A 23,494-nucleotide genomic window follows, 5' to 3' on the forward strand; every position below is an offset into this window, starting at 1 on the left:
ATACATACAGGCAGAACACAGTATACATAATAAATCAATCTTAAAAAAAAAAATAAAGGCATGTACTACCCCCAGCACCCAGCTTGTCATCTGAAGGGTGTGTTACCTGGGGTGTGAAGGTTAGGTTTGTGTACATAGCAGGCCTTTGCAGGAGCAGCTCTTGGTTGCATTTGCAGTGCTGAGGATGGGGTCCAGTGAGTTCTAATAACCCTCTTCTTTATTGTTAGAGAAAAGAGGCTACTACTGTTGGTGGGGGGCACGCCACAGTGTGTTTATGGTGATCAGGGACAACTTTCCAGGAGTTGGTTCTCTACTTCCACTGTGGGATCCAGGTTGAAGGGGTTGGTGGCGTGTACTTTATCCAGCGTGCCTCTCTCTGGGTTCAGTATAAGGTTTAATTATTTTTGTTTTATTGCGTTTATTTCTTTGTGTGTACACATGTGTACCAAGGCGCTCATGTGGAAATCAGAGGACAGCCTGTTTCTCTCCTTTCACCACCTGGGTTTATGTATTTGCTCAGGTCATCACGTTTGGCAACAAGTGTCTTTATCTGCTCAGCCGACTTGATTCCAGTGTGTAGCTTTCTATTGATGTGTATGTGTGTGTCTGCTTGTTGACATGTGCACATGAGTGCTGGTGACGTGAAGGCTGGAAGAAGGGTGTAGGACACCTCCGGCACTGGAGTCACCTGTAGTTGGCTGTGGTGTTTTGCCTGCGTGTATGTCTATGCATCATGTACAGACAGTACCCTAGGAAACCAGAAGAGGGTGTTAGAGCCTTTGAACCTGGAGTTACAGATGGTGGTGAGCCACACCCTATGGGTGATGGGAATTGAAACTTGCTCTTTGGCAAGATCAACAAGTGCTCTTCATTTCTGGGATACTATCCAGCCCTGTGCGTAGCGTTTGTTTGTTTGTTTGTTTGTTTGTTTTTGCTTTTTGTATTTTGAGACAGTTTTGTATAGTCCTGTGAAACCATTCTGGGTTCAGATTCACAGCGCTCCTCCTGCCCGTGCCTCCAGAGTGCTGGGATTACAATCCTGTGTTACTACTCCCAGTCTTAGATAGCTGTTTAAAAGTACCTGTTTCATAGCCATCACACAGCAGCCATGTATCTTCAGACTAGTACTTGAAGTTGCAATTGCTGCGGAGTTAAGAGGTCAGAGTTGAGTGCCTGTGTCATGATTTGTTGGTGTTTGGTAACATTGGGTTGCCTTTGTCATTATAGCAGTGGGTCGTGACCTCCACGAGTGTTTCATATCGGATAGCCTACATATCAGATATTTACATTAAGACTCATAACAGTAGCAAAATTATGGTTGTGAAGTAACAATGAAATAATTTTATAGTTAGGGGTCGCAGAATTAAGGAGGTTGAGAGCCTCTGCCCACTGCTGTATATAATTTGATTTATCTTTTTGCTGAGAAGAGCATATTTATTGCTCTTCCAGCCCCAGATGTAAAACGTTCTCTTAAGTGTGCCTGGTAGTGTATACTTACAACATAGTGTGACAAGGCTTGCTTTCTTGTCATCTCCAAAGATGGTATGGCCAGCATGTTCCTTAAGGGAAATGAAACCGAAGCCACTTTGAGGCTGGTGCCTGTAGGTAGCACAGTGTCTACGGACCTCAGAGGCAGGAAATCTTAGACAGGAGAGAAACATTATAATCAGACTTTGTGTAAAAGGTGTATGGTATTTCTCAGCTAAGATCATAAAATCTCCCTTTATCATATTTCCTATTTGTACAGCAGTAGGAGCTAGATTATAGAATGGAATGTGTGTTCAAATATTTTTGGCAACTTAAAAAAAAAAAAAACCCAAAAGCTCTTTATATTTTTTATTTAGAAAACAGCTCTTTGACAGGCTTGGGATCAGGTCAGTCTGAAACTCTGCTTAATTGTAGATGTACCTTATCATACCATAACTCTTCTTGTTTGTTTTATTTTTTTGAGACAGGGTTTCTTCACTGTGTAGCCCTGGCCATCTGGAACTCACTCGGTAGACCAGGCTACAAACTCACAGAGATCCACCTGCCTCTGCCTCCCCAGTGCTGGGATTAAAGGTGTGCAGCTCCACTACTTGGCATATAACTCTATTTTTAAACGGTCTGCATTTTATGAAGAAAAAAAAAAAACTGTGAGGTGCTGTGTCTGAACCCTGCTCTGTGTTGTTGTCCTGGGGCATTTGGGGCCGTCCACATTTTCATATCTCCCATGGGTCAGTGTTTCAGCATTTCCAGAAACTGTAATCACCATAGACAGCGATTGTAAATCATTTCAGGAAATCAAATCCAGGGACCACAACAAGAAGTTACTCTAAACATTGATTTTTGATGGAAATATGAGTTCTTGGAAGCAGAAGTCTGTGATGGAAGTGACTCAGCAGTAGTCAGTAGTTCTGAGGGAGCCTTTGACTGTGCAGTTAAACACACAGCAGCAGACCTTGCATTAGCTTTTTGTGCTGCAGTAAATTAGTATAACAATGTGGCTTCCATGTACAAATTCATCTTACCTGTTCTGTAGGTCAACAGCAGCCTGAACCTGGTCTGGCCAAGCTAGACGGAGGGGTTCCTTCTAGGGATCCTGCTTCCAAAGCCACTGGCATTGTCGGCCTGGGCTCTACTTCTCCATCTTCCTGCCATCTGTCTGATTTTCCCCTCAAACTCCCTGTCTACTCGAGTGAAAGCAAACAGGTGTGGCCAGATAGTCCCTGGTGGTTTCTGTTTGAAGGTCTGCTGATGAGTAATTTTAATTTCCTTTATAGTGTGCTTTGGCATGTGGGTCTGAGGGCAGAGGACAGGCTGGGGATAACAGATATGAAGCACAGCAGCAGGTGCTCCACAGCCTGATGACACTGCCGGGTCTGTGATTGTAGAAATTATGTAATGACATGGATCTCTCTCATGCTTGATGGTCTGGTGTTTGTTTTTGCAGTACTGGGGTTAAATATAGGGCTGCATACATATTGAGCACTCTACCCCCAAACTGTTTCTTCAGCCCAATAAAGGTATTTTAAAAAATTCTTTACATTTCTTTTTTCCTTCCTGCCTCCCTCTGCATTTACTGTGTGTGAATACATGGTAGCCACAACTGCATGGGGAAGCTGAGGAGAGCTTGTCTTGGGGTGGGTCCTCCCTCCCACAGTGTGAGTTTTGCTGATGGAACTCAAGTTGTCAGGCCTGGCAGCAAATACCTTTACCTAGTGAGCCATCTTTTCAGTCCTCCATCCCCTCCTTTTTTGGGGTCAGGATCTCATACTGTGGCTCAGGCTAGTAATCTAGAACTACTATGTAGCCCAGGCTGGCCCCAAACTCCTGACAGTCCTCCTCACTTAGCCTTTTGAGCACTGGGACTGTAGGCATTAACCTCATGTCTGTCTGTTTGCTTTTGCTTTAGCAGATCTGAAGTTCCCTTTCATGAAGGTGGGTAGAGTCTCATGTATGTAGCCCATGTTGTTTTGGCTGTGGGCTGAATTGGGGTGCACAGGAGGGGTTTGATGAAGGGGAGTGTCTGCCTAGTAAGTGGTTTGGCCTGACTTGCTCTTGGTGTCCTTCTCCATGTCAGGGAGGCCTGACCTGATGGCACACTTGGGTAAGATAGGACACAAACTGCCCTGAGAATTGCTGATTGTCCGCAGTGTATAAGACTTTATCCCTCCCAGTTGGATTTTATAGCTAAGACAGTGCAGGTTGCTTGTAAGAGAGTGAGGCAGAAAATCAGTCTTTTCAAAAAATGGACACAGCTTACATAAAATGTGTCAAATGAGCAAAGTGGAAACGAAGCTTCTTTTTCTTCTTTCACTTTGTCTTCAGTCTTTACTGGTAGGGCTGATTGCCATGTGCCTTTGAGTCTGTCTATGGGCCACCTCAGCTTTAACAAGCCACATATTTGTGGCTTTGATCATTGTTATCTACAAAGGAAACTACCGGAAAGACTAAAGTCCAAGCCTCTGTATGCAGTAGTGAGTGAACAGGTGCCGTCTGGCTCCTGGCCCAGCTCTGTCTGCTCCATGTAAATTTCATCAGGCACACGGTACAGGCATGCAGCTGGTGTTGTAATTCCAGTCCTTACTGATTAGTATGACTGGCCACCATCACATGATGCTTACTCTAAGTATAGCCTGCCTTTCTGGCAGCTGCAAACACCTGGAGAAGCAGGCACAGAGGCCCTAGCCAGAAAGTATTTGCTTCTCCAGGTGTTTGTTGTGCAGTTGTGGACTGTTAAGTAGTTTCCTGCTGTTTTTTTTTGTAAATGGTAAAAGCAGCCCACTGGCTCTTTTGCTCACACTTGGGTTATGCTGAGAAGCTTATAGGTTGGCCTGTTGTCTGCTATGAGAACTATGATGAGCTCACTGATAGATCAGAAGAATCCTTTAATATCACCCCAGAAGTGCCTTTGATCTCTGTAATGGACATAGCTTATTTAAACAGCCTTGTAGTTTTTTGTTTCTGACACTGGAGAACTGAGCCAGGCATGATGGGATGGTTGAGTTGGTGAGGACTCTGGATTGTGTGCTTGGCTACTTATGAGTAGTTAACCAAAAAAAAATTGCAAATAGCGTTTTCCTTTCTCCCTGTTCCTTTTTTGTTTTGAAACAGAGTTTACAGGCCTGTGTACCATCCCAGCTTAAAAATAGTGCTTGTTGAGGATGAGTTTGTGTGAAAACTAGAGGTGGTAGGATGGCTGGTCGCTCTCCAGCTTTTGTTTTGTTTTCAGATATGGTCTTACTATGTAGCCCTAGATGGTCTGAAATTTGCTATGTAGACCAGCTCTTCCTGCCTCTGCCTCCTAAGTGCCGGGATTAAAGATTTGTGGTACCACACCCAGGCCTCCCCAGTTTGCTTTTAGAGACAGGGTCCTTCACCTTGAGTTCACCAGATGGCTAAAATCCTGACCCATGACCCCTGAGATCCTTCTATCTGTGCCTTCCATGCCTAGCTATGCATGTGGGTGCTAGGGACCCAGATTCACATCCTCATGCGTGCACACCAAGTACACATCATCTCTTCAGTCCCACAAATAGCTCTGATTAAAATGTAAAGATTACTTTATGTGCATGAGTGTTTTGCCTGTATGTCCATATGTGCACCACGTGCATAAATGGTGTTTTCAGAGATCAGAAGAGGGTATTGGATCCCCTGGAACTAGAGTTACAGATGGTTATGAGCTGACATGTGGTTGCTGGGAATTGAGCCCCAGTTCTCTGTAAGAGCAAGAAGTGCTATTCACTGCTGACCACTTTCTCCAGCACCCCACCCCACTCAAGTAGCTCTTAAACATGTACAAAAGTAGTCATTTCTCATTATTTATTTACTTCTTTTTGGTTTTTCGAGACAAGGTTTCTTTGTGTAGTGTTGGCTGACGTGGAACTAGCTTTGTACAGGCTGACCTCACAGAGATTACTTGCCTCTGCCTCCCTACTGCTGGGGCTAAAAGTGTGTGCCACCACTGCCCAGCTGGGCACTTCTCTTAATTTTTTTTTTAAAAACTGTAATCCTCTTACCTCATCCTGTTGGGTGCTTATAGGCTTGAACCACCACACCCAGCAAAGAGAAAAGCATTTAAAAATGTCAGTGAAATATTTTACTTAACAGGTTGGCAGAAATCCAGCACAGTGAAGAGGCACTGACCATCAGTCAGCAGGGAAGCAGGTGCTGTCATACATGCAGTCTGAGCATTGTTCTGCATCTTTATATTGAAGGAAGTTTGTATCCAACAGTGAAAATACAAATATATCCTCTAAGACTTATCACATAAAGGAATTTATTCAATAATATGCTTGTATAACAAGGTGATATGTTTAAACTGTGGAAAAGTTGGCTAGAAACACTTAGTTGATTGTTTCTGGGTTTTTTTGTTTTGTTTTGTTTTTGTGGTTTTTGAGACAGGGTTTCTCTGTAGCTTTGGAGGCTGTCCTGGAACTCGCTTTGTAGACCAGGCTGGTCTCGAACTCAGAGATCCACCTGGCTCTGCCTCCCGAGTGCTGGGATAACAGGCGTGTGCCACCACCGCCCGGCAGTTGATTGTTAATGACTACAGCTGTGACAGACAGTGAAACGACTCATCACTGACAGAGACTGCTCATTACTGACAGACATATCTTTTAAGACCCAGTGTCAAGGTAATAAAGCAGGGACAGTGTAAGATGCTATCTGCTGTGGGAAGTAAGAACACACATTGTATGTGCATTGTGTGCATTTGGACACTCTGGGAGAAACTCTGTCCTGGTGTACAAATGTTGAGGGGAAAGGTAGCATGCTTTAGTTCCCACTGTACATTGCAGATTTTGTCCCATATTCTTGGATTGCTTTCCCAAAAAATTAAGTCAGTAGAGTACTTTAAAAGTGGAACCAGGCCATCAAGATGGCTCAGTGGATAGGGACACCTGCCACTGAACTTTATGACCTGAGTCTGATCTCCAGGAATTACATGGTCAAGTGAGAAAACTGACTCCCACAGGCTGTTCTCTTGTCTCCATGTGTGCACCATGGTGTGCACACACCTGCACTTAGACATGCATGAGTAGAGGTGTAGCAGGCTTTCTCTTGGGCCACCAACCTGCTCCCAGATCATGATATGGAGACTTACTATTAGTTATGAATGCTTGGCCTTACCTTATGCCTGTCCCACTAGCTCTTAGAACTTAAATGAATCTGTTTCTCTTCTTCTATGTTTTGCCTTTCTGTCATTTGGTATGTCTACTTTCCTGCTTCCTCCATGTCTAGTCAGCTGGTGGCTGCCTGGCTGGCTGGCCCTGGGTGGCTCCCTCTCTCTCTCCTTCGTTCTCTCCTCTCCTCTCTCTGCCCACCAGCCTCACCTGTCCCTCTACTGCCTAGCTTTTTAGTAGACCAGTCAGGTGCCTTAAGCAGGCAAAACAACACATCTTTACATTGTTACACAAATGCAGCATAAACAAATGTAGCACATCTTTGCCTGGTTAGAGTAATATTCCACACAGTAGTGGTCTGTTACCCTCTGTGCAGTATCTTCTGGGGAAAGCAATACATACATTTGTTAGTCCTGCTTCTCCAGTTGTTTCTCAGCAGTGATCAATGAAGGCTTGGATGGTGAGAGCCTTGGGCTCTGTGACCAACCCTTAGAAAGGGTTTTCCTTTGTTTTGGCAGTTCACTTAAAACCCTTGGACAGCACTGAAGTCTTTTGTCTTTTTATCCATAGGAACTTACAAGCAGCAATTGGCGCTTATTACGACTTTGAGAGCCCAAATATCAGCGTGCCCTCCATGTCCTTCGTTGAAGATGTCACCATAGGAGAAGGGGAGTCTATACCTCCTGATACTCAGTTTATAAAAACATGGCGCATCCAGAATTCTGGTAAGTGTATGCTGGGAATGTCTATATTGATTGGTTTTTAATAGTTAGATTGAGAAAGGACTAGCTATGATGTCCTGACTGAGCTTTTGCTTGTCCACAGTATTCACTTTACTGGCACGGTGGCCAGACACCAGTGGCTGTCTTAGACTAGGAAGAAGGCTTAGTCTGTTGCTGCATCCAGACACAGTCTAATACTCATTTGCTACTAGAAACTAGGCTAGTATGTGGTAGAGTGTCGTCTCCACCTGAAGTTCTCCGTAATTCCACTTGTGATCTCAATAATACTTATCCGCCCTGGCAGCCCGAGAAGGTGCCTTCTTGACTGAAGTGGGGTAGTTGGGAAGAGCTGTGGTCATCTGCTCCCTTTTAGTCCTCAGCCAGAGTCTGGTTTGGTTTTGTTTTTACTTTGCTTAATTTCTTTTTCGCCTTAAAATGTTCTTGTTTTACATCAAAAACCTCTCCAGTTCAGCCTCTCTTCAGAGTTCTCACACTTATGCAAACTTGGTATTGTGAACTAAAAATGTTTTTCAGACATACATGTGGTTTTCTATTTGTTCATTTTCTTTCTTTCTTTCTTTTTTTCCCTGAGACAGGGTTCCTCTGTGTATCTCTGGCTGTCCTGGATCTCACTCTGTAGACCAGACTGGCCTTGAACTCACAGAGATCCTTCTGCCTCTGCCTCTGCCTCTGCTGGGATCAAAGGTGTGTGCCACCTCCACCCGGCAAATATGTTTCTATTTCATTTATTTTGTATTATGGGTGTGCACGAGTGCCATAACACATGTGGAGTCAGTTCTCTCCTTTCATCATGTGGGTCCTGGGGATTGAATTTGGTTTTCAGGCATGGGTCAGGTACGTTGTACTCACTTGGCCATCTCACCAGCCATTTGTTCTTTTGTTTTGAAACAAGGTCTTACTATATAGCCTTGCCTGTCCTACAACTTGGAATTTGCCTGCCCAGTTGTTTATTTGGGCTTTGGCTTTGTTTTGAGACAGGGTCTTACTGTTCAGACTAGCTTCAAGCATGCCATCTCCCTGCCTTAGCCTCCTTAGTTTGTTTGGGTTATAGACTTGGGTTATAGTTTGGGCTACCACAGCCTGCTACAAGGCTATATATACTTAAGAGGCCGAGGAAGCTGGGTATGGTGTTAATCCCAATACTTGGGAAACTGAAGGTGGGAAGAGGTTGACAACCTGGCTAGCCTGAGCTAGAGAGGGAGGGAGGGGGAGGAGAGAGGGGGGAGGGAGAAGAGAGGAGAGGGGGGAGAGAGGGAAAGAAAACAAGCAGGCAGAAAGACAGAGAGACAGTGTCTCAAGACAACAAAACCCGATTTGTTATAGAATAGCTGTTCTGCTTTCTGTAAAGCCCGATGTCTATCATTTACTCAGGAGATGGCTCTGCAGATGATGGAGAAGTTGGGGAGATAGTCTGTGATGGTCAGAGTATTTGGTCAGAACTCCAAAGCTGCCTTCACCTTGACCTAAAACACTGTTTGCTGTTGTCTCTCAGCACTTCTGTGTGTGAAAGTCAGTTCTTGTATTTAATTCCTCTAGAAAAGTTGGACAGCAATATTGCTTGAGATTCTATCCTTCAAGGTACTGTGCACAAAAAGGTTTTTGATCTTTTGAAAGTAGTTCAAGCTATACCCGCAACCTGAATGCTTTCTATATGACCAGGGAACTGAGTAGGGGTAAATTATCAGAGGACATGGGTGTGTACTGGTTCCTCAGCATTGTCCTAATCCTGCCAACGTCTTCAGGAAATAGATACCAGTGTAGAAGTAGGGTGGACACCTGCCATTTCTGGGCTCTGACTCTCATTCATAGCCTGCTTTTGGAGAAAAGTGTTCACTGAGAGAGTTAAGTGCATAGTAATTGTCATGGCACTTATTTTAGGTGATAGACTAATGCACAGCAGATGAGATACACAATAACTGCATGGAACTGTCTCAGTAACTTCCCCAGAGTTTAATTGTCATATACTTGAAGTCAGCCCTTTGATATTTAGCTATGTAGATGCATACTTGAAACTTTTTTTTTTTTTTTGCTATAGAAGCTTTGGAAGCCTTACAAATACAGAGGTTAGAGTTTAAGCTAGAAATATTCTCTGTAAAGATGTAAGTAGAGGGGTTGGTGAAATGGCTTAGCATTTAAGAGCACCCTATCTGCTCTTCCAGAGGACCTGAGTTCAATTCCCAGCACCCACATGGCAGGCAGCTCACACCTGTCTGTAGCTCCAGTTCCAAGGGACTGAACACCCTTACACAGACACACATGCAGGCAAACACCAATGCACATAAAATAAAAACAAACCATTAAACAAACAAACAAACAAACAAAAACAAGATGTAAGCAGACTGGGTTCCCATGTAGCTTGGCTGGTAGAATTCACCTTGAACACGCACTCACGCACGCACTCATGTACAAAATGTAAGTAGACAGAATTTTCTTTGTCATCAGCTTCTATCTTCTTAGTTTTTCCAGTGAGGTTAAACTACACTTGCGAACAGTTTCTCTTGGGTGTTACAGTGGTGGTTCTCACACGAGAGTGGCTTGAGCATGCTCGCTGTTGTTTGTACGTTTTGTGCATCATAGAAATGAAAATGAAAGTAGACCTTGGAAAGGAAGTTGAAAAAGACAACTGTCCCCTCACCCCTCCCTCCTGAGACAAAGTGGCACCATGTAACTAAGATTGTCCTGTGCCACCCCACTTCTCGTTCTCTTCTTCAGAGCACTAAATGACAACTTCACCCTCTTTTCAGGCTGGTTATCTTCTTCAGAGCACTAAGAACTTTACCCTCTTTTTTTTTCTTTTTGAGACAGGGTATCTCCATGTAGTTTTGGTGCCTGTCCTGGATCTCACTCTGTAGCCCAGGCTGGCCTCAAACTCACAGAGATCCACCTGGCTCTGCCTCCTGAGTGCTGGGATTAAAGGCGTGAGTCACTGCCGCCTGGCAGACTTTACCCTTTTCAGGCTGGCTGTAGAGAGGAGATTTCACTGAGCTCACTTATCATATTTTAGCATTTTGTAATTGTCTTGTTAGATGTGGGAAGGAACTTGGGGCTATCTCCATGGAGCAGCCTACACACACCAGTCTGATTGGGGAGCTCTCCATGGAGTTCATCTTCTGCACCTCCAGACTTCTGTAGCCACAGACCTATGGTCATGTCCAGGCTTTCTGGAGCTACTGGATGACTTCCTTTTGATTTTTCTAATGCTATTATCTTAAAATTGGTACATGACAGGGTGGTATTTTTTTCTTAAATAAAATGATATTCTGTGATAAGAGAGCGTTACTGCTTTAATCATATATGGGACCTAATTTTCAAAGTCATATTTTTACTAGAAAGACCTATTCATGTATGTGAGATAACAGAACAATAGTAAACAGATCTCTAGGCCAGTGGTCCTCAACCTTCCTGATGCTGAGATCCATAATAAAGGTCCTCAACCATAAAATTATTTTCATTGCTACTTTAATTTTGACACTGTTATGAATTATAATGTAAATATCTGGTATTTCCAATGGTCTTAGGCAACTCCCGTGAAAGGTTTGTTTAACCCCCAGGTTGAGAAATGCTGTGTGTGTATGTATGTGCACATGCACATATGTGGATGCCAAAGGACAACTGAAGGGAGTTAATTTTCTCCTATTATGTGAGTTCTGGGGTCAAATTGAGTTGACCAGGCTTTGCTGTAAGTGCCTTTTACCCACTGACCTGTTTCTCTCACCCTCCGAGTTCCCTTTGCCGAGTGGTATGAGACATGGTGTTGCTCAGGGATATGTGGGTAGACTTGCATGTGTATATGAAGGGCTTTTCCTCAGTTCAATAAGAACTCCAGCACAGGACTACTGATTTCCTAACATGGTTTTCTTTTGCTTGAACTCAGGGGCAGAGGCCTGGCCTCCAGGGGTTTGTCTTAAGTATGTCGGGGGAGACCAGTTTGGACATGTGAACATGGTGATGGTGAGATCGCTGGAGCCCCAAGAGATTGCAGATGTCAGCGTCCAGATGTGCAGCCCCAGCAGAGCAGGAATGTATCAGGGACAGTGGCGGATGTGCACTGCTACAGGACTCTACTATGGAGGTGAGTATTTCCTCTTGCAGACCAGGGTGAAGGAATTAAGGTAATACCAGCACCCTTCACAGCTTTGTTTACAAAGCTAATGAATGGGTAACAGTAGCAGAGTGGCCTCTTGTTAGCCAGGCAGGTGATTGTCTTGAAGTTGGTCCAGTCTAGTTTACTTTCTTTTACCCTAGAAATGTCGACTTCCTTCGGTGGAGTGTGTGAGATACACTTGCATTGTAAATCATTGTTTACTGGGGATGCTGCCTGAACTTACTGTGTAATCTCAGTGCTGTCAGAATACTGGCTACAGGCCTGTGACTACCCTAGACCTGTAGATGTCTGTAAGTCACGTAGATCAAAGAGTACACAAAACGGGGGTGTTCTTCCAGTCCCAGGACTGGTCCTGCTGCTGATGCCTCGTAGCCCCCCCTTTATCACCTCACCATTTTTCAAGACAGGGTTTCTCACAGAGATCTGCCTGCCTGTGCCTCAGAGTGCTGGGATTAAAGGCGCGTGTCACCACTGCCCAGCTATTGCCTCACTTTTTAAACAGTGGTTCATACTCTACATTTTCCAGTCACTCTGCAACCCAGGCTGTTCTTTACCCTCTGTACTCTACAGTGAGTAGTTAACAGCAACTGTCCAGTTGCCAAATGGAGTAGCCGTTACAGTCTTCACACCGCTCAGCCTTCTCATCTGCCCTTCGGTACTGCACTGCACATAGTTCTTCAAGGGAGTGTCTCTTCCTCTCTGTTCAGTTGCATCTTTACCCCGAAATGACTGCCTTGTGAGTGGAGTTCCACTCGGGCCTGCTGACCTCATCCACCATGTGGGTCAGCTGCTCCCAGTTGTCTGCACAGGGTGTGCATATTCCCACAGCTAGGGTCTGTGTTCAGAGCGTCAGGTCTTTGTTTTAACTGATAGTGGGAAGAACACCTGGATGTTCTGTAGATTTGGATTTTAAAATTTCCCACCAGCAACATCCTGTGGTAATTAGGTCCAAACCCTGGATGGGTCGTTTGTTCTCTCCACCTTTCTTAATTACAATTAATTACAATTCCTGTTGGTTCCATTATATCCTATGCCCAGACTGGTCTGGGAGCGATTGGGGCCTTTGGTGTTACGTCATTCATCCTTAAAGTAAGTCCTCATAGTTAGCCCATGGAAGCTAGATATTTCTACAGTCTGGAAGATTTAACAGTACAAAGAAGGTTTTATAGTGCTTACATGACATCATTGCTCTGCCTGTGCCTCCTGTAATGTGGCAGATTTCCACTGCCAGTCCCCAAAGATGCCTCACGGTTGTTTTTCTTTGTCCTCACTCAGTCTTGTTGTTTGAAATCTTCCTTCCCACAGCCTCACGCCATCACTGTCCGTCATTCCCTGCCCCTTCCTGCTTTCCTTACTGCCCCAGGAAAATTCACTGGTCCCTTCCCAGTCCCTCCCTTTTGCATTATTTTAATTTTCTGTGGGTGAGTGTTTTGCCTGAATGTCTGTCTGTGCACTACCAGCATGTAGTGCCTTTGGAGACCAGAAGAGGGCATTGGATCCCAGGAACTGGAGTTACAGATGGTAGCAAGCCACCACTCCAGTACCAACCCCTTTTGAGACAGGGTATGGTTTGCCCAGGCATTCTGAGATCCCTACATAGGTAAGAGTGACCAATCACCCTCCGAACCTTATGCCTCCAGCTCCCAAGGGCTCTGATGACAAGCATGTGGCACCACCCCTGCCAATTTTGTCTTTCCATTCTTCCTTCTCTTCCCTGGGTTGTGGATAAACCCAGGGCCTCTTTTTTAGTTAGTTTTTTTATTATTTTTTTTAGTTACATATATATCAAGACCTTATATCAAGGCTTTTATAACTCTGCATTATAACCAAGGCTGGCACTAAACTCTTTCTTAAAAATATATTTAATTTTATGTGTATGTATGTGTGCCTGAGTGTATATGTATATGTGTGTGAGATATGATGTGCATGCAAGAGCCCTTGAAGGTTAGAAAGAGGTGTCAGATCTCCTAGGACTGTAGTTACAGGTGGTTGTGAGCTTCGGTGTGGGTGCTGGGAATCAAATCCAAATTCTCTGTAAGAGCAACAACGCTCTAAACCACTGAGCCATCTCTCAGCTCCAGCATTGAACTTAAAGATCCTCCTGTCTCAGACTACCAAATATTAGGATTACAGATGTGTGCCCCATGCCTTTTTCAGTAAAGCTTTGACTTTTTAAATTTTGTTTCATTTTGTAGCAAGGTTTCTCAGTGTAGCCCAGGCTTGCCTTGGTCTGTAGTGATTCTTCTACTTGTCCCTTCCAAATACTGCAGTTACAGGTGTGTGTCGCCACACCTGCCATATGTATCCTGTGTTTTGTTTTGTCTTGTTTTTGCTCACACATGCTGCAATTTAGTGAAGTTTAAGACAGACATCACTGTTCTTAGATGGGAACGCCATGATGTAAGTGACTGTGTTACTTGCTTGTGTTGCTCTGACATAACATTTCCTTACTGTTTCAGAGGTGCCAGGTGGTCATGGTAGGAAAGGCATGACAACCGGGCCATTCTGTCCATGGTGTCAGTGCTTTTGGTGCCATCTTGTTCCTGTCTTGGCTCATCAGGAAACAGGAGAAGCAGACTGGCCCTCAAAGGCCCACCCTTTGTGGTTTACGTGCCAGTGTCTGAGCCACTACCACCCTTCTCCCAGTTCTTCCGCTAGGTAGCCACCCCCAGTAGTCATGTGAGGCTTCGCCTCCTCTTCCCTCACCTGTGTTTTAGATGGCCGTGGCTGTAGATACCCTGCATCCACACGGCTGCCTGAGTCTCCAGTCTCTAGCTACCTGCTGGTCTACCTGGCACCTCTTCTGTCTCCTCTGGGGCCCCTTTCTCATGTACACAAGGTAGCTTTGAATTCTTCCATTTGCCTGCTGAGTGCTGAGTTAGGTATGGGCCGCCATCCTAGGCTCCTTTTCACTTGTTAGCCCTCCTTTAGAGCGTTCTTCTGTCTGAGCCAGTGGAATGGCTCAGTGGGGAAAGTGCTTGCAGCCGGGAGCTGATTTTCCTCCCCAGAACCCACACATGGGAAGGGAGGAACCTGCTATTGTACACAGTCTACGTGCATGCTGCACCACTGCAGCATGTGTGCACCACACACACACTAAGTAAGTATAACTGTTTCCCTTCTTCTGGAGTGGGGGAAGGATGCAAGCTTTCTTTTTGGTTTGATTATTTTAAGACAGGGTCTCAGTGTAGTCTTGACTGTCCTGGTACTCACTATGTAGACCAGGCTGGCCCTGAACTCAGCAATACAGCCTCCCTTATTTTGGTGTGCTCCCCTCCCCTCAAGAAATTTATTTTTATGTACATGAGTGTTTTGCTTGCATGTGTGTAAGTGCATTTTGTGTGTGTATGTGTGCCTGGTACTCGGAGAGGTCAGAAGATGATATCAGATCTCTGTGGAACTGGAGTTACAGGTGGTTGTGAGCTTCAGTGTAATGCTGGGGACCAAACCTAGGTCCTCTGGAAAAGCAGCCAGTGCTCTTAGCCTCTGATCTGTCTCTTCAGGCCCTAAAAACTCTCCTCAGTGTTCTTTAGACATCTTCCCTGTAAGATGCTCAGTGTCCTGTATCAAGTATGAGCAACTCTTGAATTGAAAACACAAAGTTTTGTTTTTGGTAGAAATAATTCTATAAACAGATAATGGGCTGTCCGAAAAGTGTTTTAGAAGAGACATGTAAAGTAATAAATGAACTTTTAAAAAATTTGAGTCTTTTTCTGAAACTATAATCTCTTGGAGATTCAGAGAAGGAAGGCTACCTCCAGGTGTGCCGTGTAGTGAGGGCTGGCCAGACTGCTAAGTCAGAGTGTGCCGTGTGGGAAATGGCTGCACTCTGAGAGAGTACAGGAGGGTTTGGAGGGAGGGAAGGATGTAATTATATTACAGTCTCAAAAAGGAAGTATATTTAAAGTTAAAAAACAGAAATCACTGCATTTTTCAGACAAATCTGCATTCAGAAATGCAGATGGATGTGTTCTGAACATCTGTGACTATGGAAAGGCAAGTTGAATGAAGCAATGATGCTTCTGTATGGGGCAGTGACTAACAACATACTTGTGTGTCTGAGTTTGAATCCTCAAAAGCCCGTCACTGAGCTGAGCAGCCTCAACTGATGTTGTTAACATCATTTCTTTTGCTATACTGCAATCCCCACCTATAAAGCAGTAGAAATCAGTTAAGTCCCTGCTTTGTCTTTTTTTACCATTTGATTTTTTGAGACAGGGCCTCTCTATGTAGCCCTGGTGTCCTAGAACCCAGTATGTAGGCCAGGCTGGCCTCAAAGGTGTAGAGATCTGCCTGCCTCTGCTGGGATTAAAAGCATGTATCACACCTGGCTTTGCTCTGTCTTGAGCTCTGTGTTTCTCTTTTTGTCTTGAAAAAGCTCATGCTTTTCTGCCTTTGCAAAGGAAATGCCAAGATCAAGCTTTGGCCCTCGGGAGGAATGCCATGCCCTGTTCCTCATCAGGCTGCTTGGGGCGTTAGTTACACCTACCTTTTTGACATGGTCTAGAAGGCATGAGTTAGGCGTTGGCATAGTAGCACTTAAAGTCAGTTTTTTCTTTTTCCTTTTGTTGTTTCTCTTTTTTTTTGTTTTTTGTTTTTTGTTTTTTGGTTTTTTTTTTGAGACAGGGTTTCTCTGGGGCGCTTTGCGCCTTTCTTGGATCTGCTCTGTAGACCAGGCTGGCTCGAACTCACAAAGATTCTCCTGCCTCTGGCTCCTGAGTGCTGGGATTAAAGGTGTGCGCCACCACCGCCCGGCTTGTTGTTTCTCTCTCTCTCTCTTTTTTTAAATTAATTAATTAATTATGTATACAGTGTCCTTCTGCATGTATCCCTGATGGCCAGAAGAGGGCACCAGATCTCATTACAGATGGTTGTGAGCCACCATGTGGTTGCTGGGAATTGAACTCAGGACCTCTGGAAGAGCAGTCAGTGCTCCCAACCTCTGAGCCATCTCTCCAGCCTCCTCTCTTTTTTATATCTAGAAATTACTTGGGGACTTTTTTTTTTTTTTTTAATGTTCTCCTGGGCTGGTGAGATGGCCTTGTGAGTAAAGGCCTTTATCAGCAAGCCTGATACCCCGAGTTTCATCCCCTGGATCCTCCGTGGAAAGAGAAAACTAATTCCTGCAAGTTGTCCTCTAATTTCCACATGTACAGCGTGGCATGCATACACTCCTACATGCACTGAATGGATTTTAAGATGTAATTGAAAACATGCTTAGTAATGCATTTTGTTTATTTCATCATAGTATCATTTCACTGTGTGACAGGCTAATGGCTTGCTCTGTAGGACAGAGCCGCTCCTAATACGTTCTACCAATTGTTTTGGTGGGAGGATAGCTGCTAGGTGCAAGGCTTTCTGCTTGGTGCAAGGCACAGTTCTGAGGTCAAGATAGCTCAGTGTGGTGATGTGATGAGAAGGTGCTGCAGGCTGCAAAAATATATCATAAGAACTCAGCTGGTTATGGCAAAGTCACTACCTGGAGGGATCAGGGAATTCCTCTAGAGGAAGCCAAATTCCAAGGAGTTTTTGGTGTTATTTGGCTTGTTATATATCAGCTGTCTGCTGTTATGAAAATCATGTGTGCCTTCACAGTTTTCCCAATTGACTTTTCCCTAAGAAGGGCTAACAGTGTGGACTGATCGATTACTCTGAGAGCATACACATTCCAGGTATTTGGAGAACAGCCTCAGGAAAGGCTTTCTCTGGAATCAGATATCTCCCTTAGCCACTTTCAAGGACTAACAGTGAGAACAGCCGACATGCAAGTCTCCTGATTTATTTTCACTAGGAGACACTGCCTAGGTCAGGTGGACGTTAACTAATAGCTTTACACAGTTTAGCTTGGACCTTCCTTTCTTATAGCCTTACTAACTTTAGACCCCTAACTTCTTACCTATCCACTTCTCAGAATGTAGACTGAGCACATAGGTCCCCTTTTGGTATGGTAACTGGTCATTAGCACTCAGTTGACCTTCTTTTTTACCACTCTATTTTGGATTGTAAAAGAAAGCCTGGTGATCACTGCCTGAGGAAAATTCTTACCTGCCTTTATGACCCTGTAGAATTCAAACCTGGTGACCTTGCTTGACCAGGGGATTGCTATAACTGGATTCCGGGGAGACTTAGGTAGAATGTGGAAAACGGAGGGCGGAGAAGAGAAAAGAGAATGGATACTAGATAGGTAAGAACTTGAGGGGACAAGCTGAGATGGGGAAGAACTAGATTGAAGGACTAGAAGAGAGTACTAGAGGAACGAGATGGAAGATGAGGAAGAGCCAGTGAGAGAGAAGGAGATGGGAGAGGAGCTGATATGGAAAAGAACTAGATGGATGAGAACCTAGAAGAGACAGAACTAGATGAAGGAATGAAGATAGAACCTAGAGGGGAGCAGTAGATAAATATAGAGAGAAATCAGGCAAGAAAAGAGCTAGGTGTGAGAACAGAATAGAAGCTGTGTAGAGAGAAAACTATCACAGAAGAATAAAGTGTATGAACTAAGTACATAGATTGATTTCTTTTCTTCAGAGATTAATTATCAGCTGGTTATAGATTCTTCCCGGACCCTGGGAGGGGACTACCGAGGGGCTGGACCCTGTAGTCCCCCTTAAGAAGGGAGGGAGCTCATCCCAGCCCCTGCTGGTGTCTGTTGCTTGCTGCAACCTGAAGAGGTTGCAGGGTGGAGTAGATAGGCAGGACTCTAGTCTAGCCCACAGATGCCTGGCCTGGTATTCTGCCTTGGCAAGATAGGCCTGCTATTGGCCTGCTGGGCTGGCTGCTTCCTCATAGTCTCAGGAGCCAGGGCACAAGTGACCACATTGCTGAAGGCTGAGGACTTCAGTCCTGTGGCCATGAGAGAATGGACTTCCTAAAGAAGCAGCAGGTCCACCATTGCCTCTGGTGGGCCTTCAGGATACCTGGATAGTGGAGCATAGCACCTCAGAATACTTCGTGCCTCCACAGGATCTGTGGCTGAATAAGGTATCCAGGCAGCATGGAGAAAAGATGGCCGCTAAGCTACAAGTCTTGTGGGCTGCAGGGTGTGGTCATCTGTTGGGGTAGGGAGACCTGAGAGACAGTCACAGGAAAAGCCCTGGAAAGCTACTTCTCAGAAGATTCACACACCTGTACCAATTATTGATTTTGGTTTTGGTTTGAGATAGGGTCTATCTATGTAGCTCTGGCTGGCCTGGAACTCAGTATGTAGACCGGGTTGACCTCAAACTCTCACAGATCCACCTGCCTCCCAAGTGCTGGGATTAAAGGTGTGTGCAACCATGCCTAGCTATCCCAGTTTTTGATAAGAAACTCTAGGGACCTTGGGCTGGCAAGATGGCTCTTCAGGTAAAGGTGCTTGCCACCAAGCCTAAGGATCTGATTCAGCCAGTAGGACTCACAGTGGAGGGAGAGTTGACTAAGTTATCATCTGAGTCTCACGTGGATGCCATGGCACAGGCGTCCATACCTGTACACACACAAATAGGTAAATGTAATAATACAATTTTTATAAACCTCTTAATAATTTTCTTCTATAGAACTTGCAAATTGAACAGTCTGGCCTGGAATCCCCCCACACACAGAGTTTCTTCATGTAGCTTTGGTGCCTGTCCTGGATCTCGTTCTATAGACCAGGCTGGCCTTGAACTCACAGAGATCTGCCTGGCTCTGCCTCCCTAGTGTTGGGATCAAAGGTGTGCGACCGCTGCCCAGCTGGCCTAGAATTTTTTAGGTTTCCATGTGTCGGTGCATTTATTTTCCTAACTCTACATAGATGATGTCATTCATCTTGTGTGACTCTGGGTGGTCTGCAGACACTAGTCCTCTCAGTTAAGTGTCAGTCGGTGTGGTGTCCTGCTGTCCTTTCAACACGGTGCCTGATGGTAAATCCCTTTTCATCCTTGATGCTGTGGGTTTCTGCTCTTCCTAACGTTCTTCTCTGGATAAGCTTGTCAGTTTTACTGGCCTTATCAAAGGATCAGCAGCTGCTTTTGTTGATTTTTCCATATTCTGTTTTCAGTTTTGTAGATGCTCTGGCTTGCTTTTATTTTCAGACAGGGTCTTAACATATGTAACCTTGCTGGCTTGAACTCACTGTGTAGTCAAGTCTGAGTTTGAATACTGATGCTCCAAGGTACTGAATTACAAGGGTGTGGCTCAACTAGTTTTATGTATTTATACTCTTCATTTTATCATTCTTCCTACTTGGTTTACATTTATTTTGTTCATTGCTAGTTTCTAGAAAATGTAAGTCCTGGATTTAAGAGGTTTGTATACTGTAGTTGTTCAGTACTATTCCCTCTGAGCATTGCTTTTAGCTATATCCTACAATTTTCAAAGTACTGTATTTTCTTTCTTCCTTTTTTTTTGTTTTTGTTTTTGTTTTTGTTTTTTGAGACAGGGTTTCTTTGTGTAGCTTTGGAGCCTGTCCTGGACTAGCTCTGTACACCAGGCTGGCCTCGAACTCAGAGATCCACCTGCTTCAGCCTCCTGAGTGCTGGGATTACAGGCGTGCACCACCACCGCCTGGCCTGTATTTTCATTTTTATTCAAGTTGGAAGTGTTCTCAAATCTCCCTAGAGAATTCCTCCCAAGTTACATAAAGATGTGTTGTGCAATCCCCACATTAGAAGTGCTCCTGGCACCTTGTGTAGAGGCCTCCAGTTGAACTCCACTGTGGCAAGAGACCAAAATGTGTGTATTTGAGTCCTCTTGCATTTGTCACTCTGTGTGTGTGAGACAGACAGACAGACAGATGAAGGGGGCCTCGAAGTCACAGAGATCTACCTGCTTCTGCCTCCTGAGTGCTGGGATTAAAGATATGTACCACTTGCCGGGTGTTGGTGGCGCTCGCCTTAAATCCCAGCACTCAGGAGGCAGAGGCAGGTGGATCTCTGTGAGTTCGAGGCCAGCCTGGTCTACAGAGTGAGCTCCAGGATGGCTATGGCTACACAGAGTAACCCTGTCTCGAAAAAAAAAAAAAAAAAAAAGTATGCTCCACCAAACCTGTCTTCCTTCTGTGTTTTTGAAACATGACCTGACTTTGAGACACCACCACCTAACAACTTTTTGACGTTTTAAAAAATATAATTTATTTAATTTTTATGTGCTTTGGTGTTTTGCTTGTATTCATGTCTGTGTGAGGGTGTCAGACCCCTTGGAACTGGAGTTACAGACAATTGTGATGTGCCATAAGGCATCCTTTGTAAAATAAAACATTGAAGTTGGCTTACAGTTTCACAGTGTTAGTCTTTCAGAGAGTAAAGGGACAGCTAGGAGCTTGTATCTTGATCCACAGCCATTAGGCAGAGAGAGTGTGTGTGCACTGAATCTCATGAGTCTTTTGAAACCTCAAAGCACCGCCCCACTCCTGTTTTACATCTCCTCCAACAAGGCCACATCCCTACTGCCAACATGGTTACACCAACTGGGGACTAAGTATCAAATATATGAGCCTGTGGGAGCCATGTTCATCCAAACCACTGCATTAACTAAAGTATCATGGTAGTTTATTCTTTTTGGTAGAGAGAAGGATATTGATACAAGAGCTTATTTAGCCCAGGCTGGCCTTCAACTTTCCAAGCAACTAAGGATGACAAAGAACTGATTCTCCCACAGGTGTATGTCACCACACTAGGCTTGCTCTGTTTTTTGTTTTTTTTTTAAAGATTTATTTATTGGGGTTGGGGATTTAGCTCAGCGGTAGAGCACTTTAGAGTGCTTGCCTAGCAAGCGCAAGGCCCTGGGTTCGATCCTCAGCTCAAAAAATAAAAAAAATAAAATAAAGATTTATGTACACAGAAGAGGGCGCCAGATCTCATTACAGATGGTTGTGAGCCACCATGTGGGTGCTGGGAATTGAACTCAGGACCTCTGGAAGAGCAGTCGGTGCTCTTAAGCCATCTCTCCAGCCCGGCTTGCTCTGTTTTAAAGTAAAAGATACTAAATGAGCAGAAGACACATTTTAGTGTATCAATACATCACAGTCTTGTCTAGCTGTTCTATTCTCTTATGTTATGTTCTTAGTCTCCAAAATTATAGACTCCTCTTTGTCAACAGGCACTGCTTTCTTTCTCCTTGAAGTTCCTGGAGCTCAATGTGCTTTCTGTCTGTGAGGCGCTTTTATAACTTTTTTTTTTTTTTTGTAAAGATTTATTTATTATGTATACAGTGTTCTGCCTGCGTGTGTCCCTGCAGGCCAGAAGAGGGCACCAGATCTCATTACAGATGGTTGTGAGCCACCATGTGGTTGCTGGGAATTGAACTCAGGACCTCTAGAAGAGCAGCCAGTGCTCTTAACCACTGAGCCATCTCTCCAGCCCGAGGCACTTTTAACTATCATTAAAATATGTTAACCATATCAGAAATGAATCTGTGGTACTTGCTGAGTGAACAAATATGACCTCCTTTGTTCATTTGTAGTATGATAATAGTATTATTATCCCATTTGGTTCATTTGTAGTATGATAATCTCAGTATTATTACTAGACCTTCTCCTCTTAGAAAGAATGTAGCTCACAGCATTTGGATTTGTTTGGATTGACTTCAGGAATGCAGTTCCAGAGTGACCTGTAGAAAAGAAAAGAATACCCTCCACAGCTCAGTTTCTGTGACTGGAGAGTAAACGAGTGCCACCTCTCAGGACTTTGAGGGGATTAGAGAGACTGGTGACCCTCTTAGAAGAGCATGCAGTAAGGAAGAATTAGGGTCAGGTCTGCTGTGATTAAAAGTAAAGGTCTGGCCGCAGATCACTTAACACAGGAATCCACCTTGTCAGCTTGTCTCATGTGGACTTTTCTTAGTAATTTCCCTAAGGGTTTTCTTATTTACTTACTGTGTACATTTATTTATCTGTCTATTTGTTGTTGTTTTGTTTTTGGGTTTTCAAGACAGTTCTGGCTGTCCTAGAATTCTCTTCATAAACCAGGCTAGCCTCAAACTCAGAGGTCCTCCTGCCTCTACTTTCCGAGTGCTGGGACTAAAGGTGTGTGCCACCACTGCCCGGCCTGTGTACATCTATTATATATGCCAGTGCCCACAGCTGCTCACATGTGGAAGTCAGAAGATGGCCTTGGCCGACAGCCTTTGCCCTCCGCTTGCCTTAAAATAATGCCTGTCTGTCCTCACTGTGTGCATCAGTCCAGCTGGCTTCTGAGGAGATACATTTCCATGCTAGTTCCATGTCCTCCTGGGGTTTTGAGCTCAGTCCTTGCACCGCATAGCCTTACTCAGTGAGTCATATTTCCAGCTGCTTTTTCTTTTGTTTTTTTTTGGAGCTGAGGATCGAACCCAGGGCCTTGTGCTTGCTAGGCAAGTGCTCTACCACTGAGCTAAATCCCCAACCCTAAGGATTTTTTTTTTTTTTTTTTGTCATTGATTTATTTATTGGTTTGGAGTCATGGTAGGATTTAGTCAAGGACAGTCAAAGATTCCAGATCATAGAGCAACAAGGACGTTGACTACAACTTTTTATTTCAGAGCAAAAGGGTCTGAGCCCTAGTAATTATTACTTCACCCAATTTGTTTTTCTAACTACTGTATAAACAGGAGTAGCTGCATTTGCATCCGGATACCATAAGTGTTGGCTTCTGAAGGCCCATGGACATTGGAGTTACTCTGGGGCACCGGTGGTGATGAAGATTGTTTCCTACCTCTTGGGTTGCATTGACACACCATATGTTCGATTCAGTGTTGTGTGAGCAAATGTTGGAGATTGGGGCTGCATAGTTAACTGCATAATTAGGATCGAACTGTGAGATGTGTGTGCTGGGTCAGCAGTGTTTCCTGATTCCTTTGCTTAAAAAAATGCATCTTTACCTTAGATCCTAACTTCAGGGAAGAGTGAGGGGATGCCCAGTTTTAACTTCCTCCTTCTCCTCTTCGCCCCCCCCTCTTTTTCTTTCTTTTTTGTTTTTTGTTTGTTGGTTTGGTTTTTGTTGTTTATTTTTGTTTTTGTTTTTGAGACAGGGTTTCTCTGTAGTTTTGGTGCCTGTCCTGGATCTTGCTCTGTAGATCAGGCTGGCCTCGAACTCACGGAGATCTGC

General features: G+C 44.4%; 1 protein-coding gene across 3 annotated transcripts in view; it reads left to right on the plus strand.

Annotated features, from left to right (window-relative positions):
• Positions 1 to 23,494, plus strand: part of Ilrun (inflammation and lipid regulator with UBA-like and NBR1-like domains) — a 71,242-nt gene that overhangs the window by 18,301 nt on the left and 29,447 nt on the right. For all 3 annotated transcript variants that reach the window (XM_036167337.1, XM_036167339.1, XM_036167338.1), the window contains exons 2-3: positions 7,176 to 7,330; positions 11,223 to 11,420. In XM_036167337.1, the coding sequence (XP_036023230.1) occupies positions 7,176 to 7,330; positions 11,223 to 11,420 (353 nt within the window). The remainder of the gene's footprint in view (positions 1 to 7,175; positions 7,331 to 11,222; positions 11,421 to 23,494) is intronic.

The sequence above is a fragment of the Onychomys torridus genome, chromosome 18 (assembly GCF_903995425.1).
Source record: "Onychomys torridus chromosome 18, mOncTor1.1, whole genome shotgun sequence".
NCBI classification, from domain to species: Eukaryota; Metazoa; Chordata; class Mammalia; order Rodentia; family Cricetidae; genus Onychomys; species Onychomys torridus.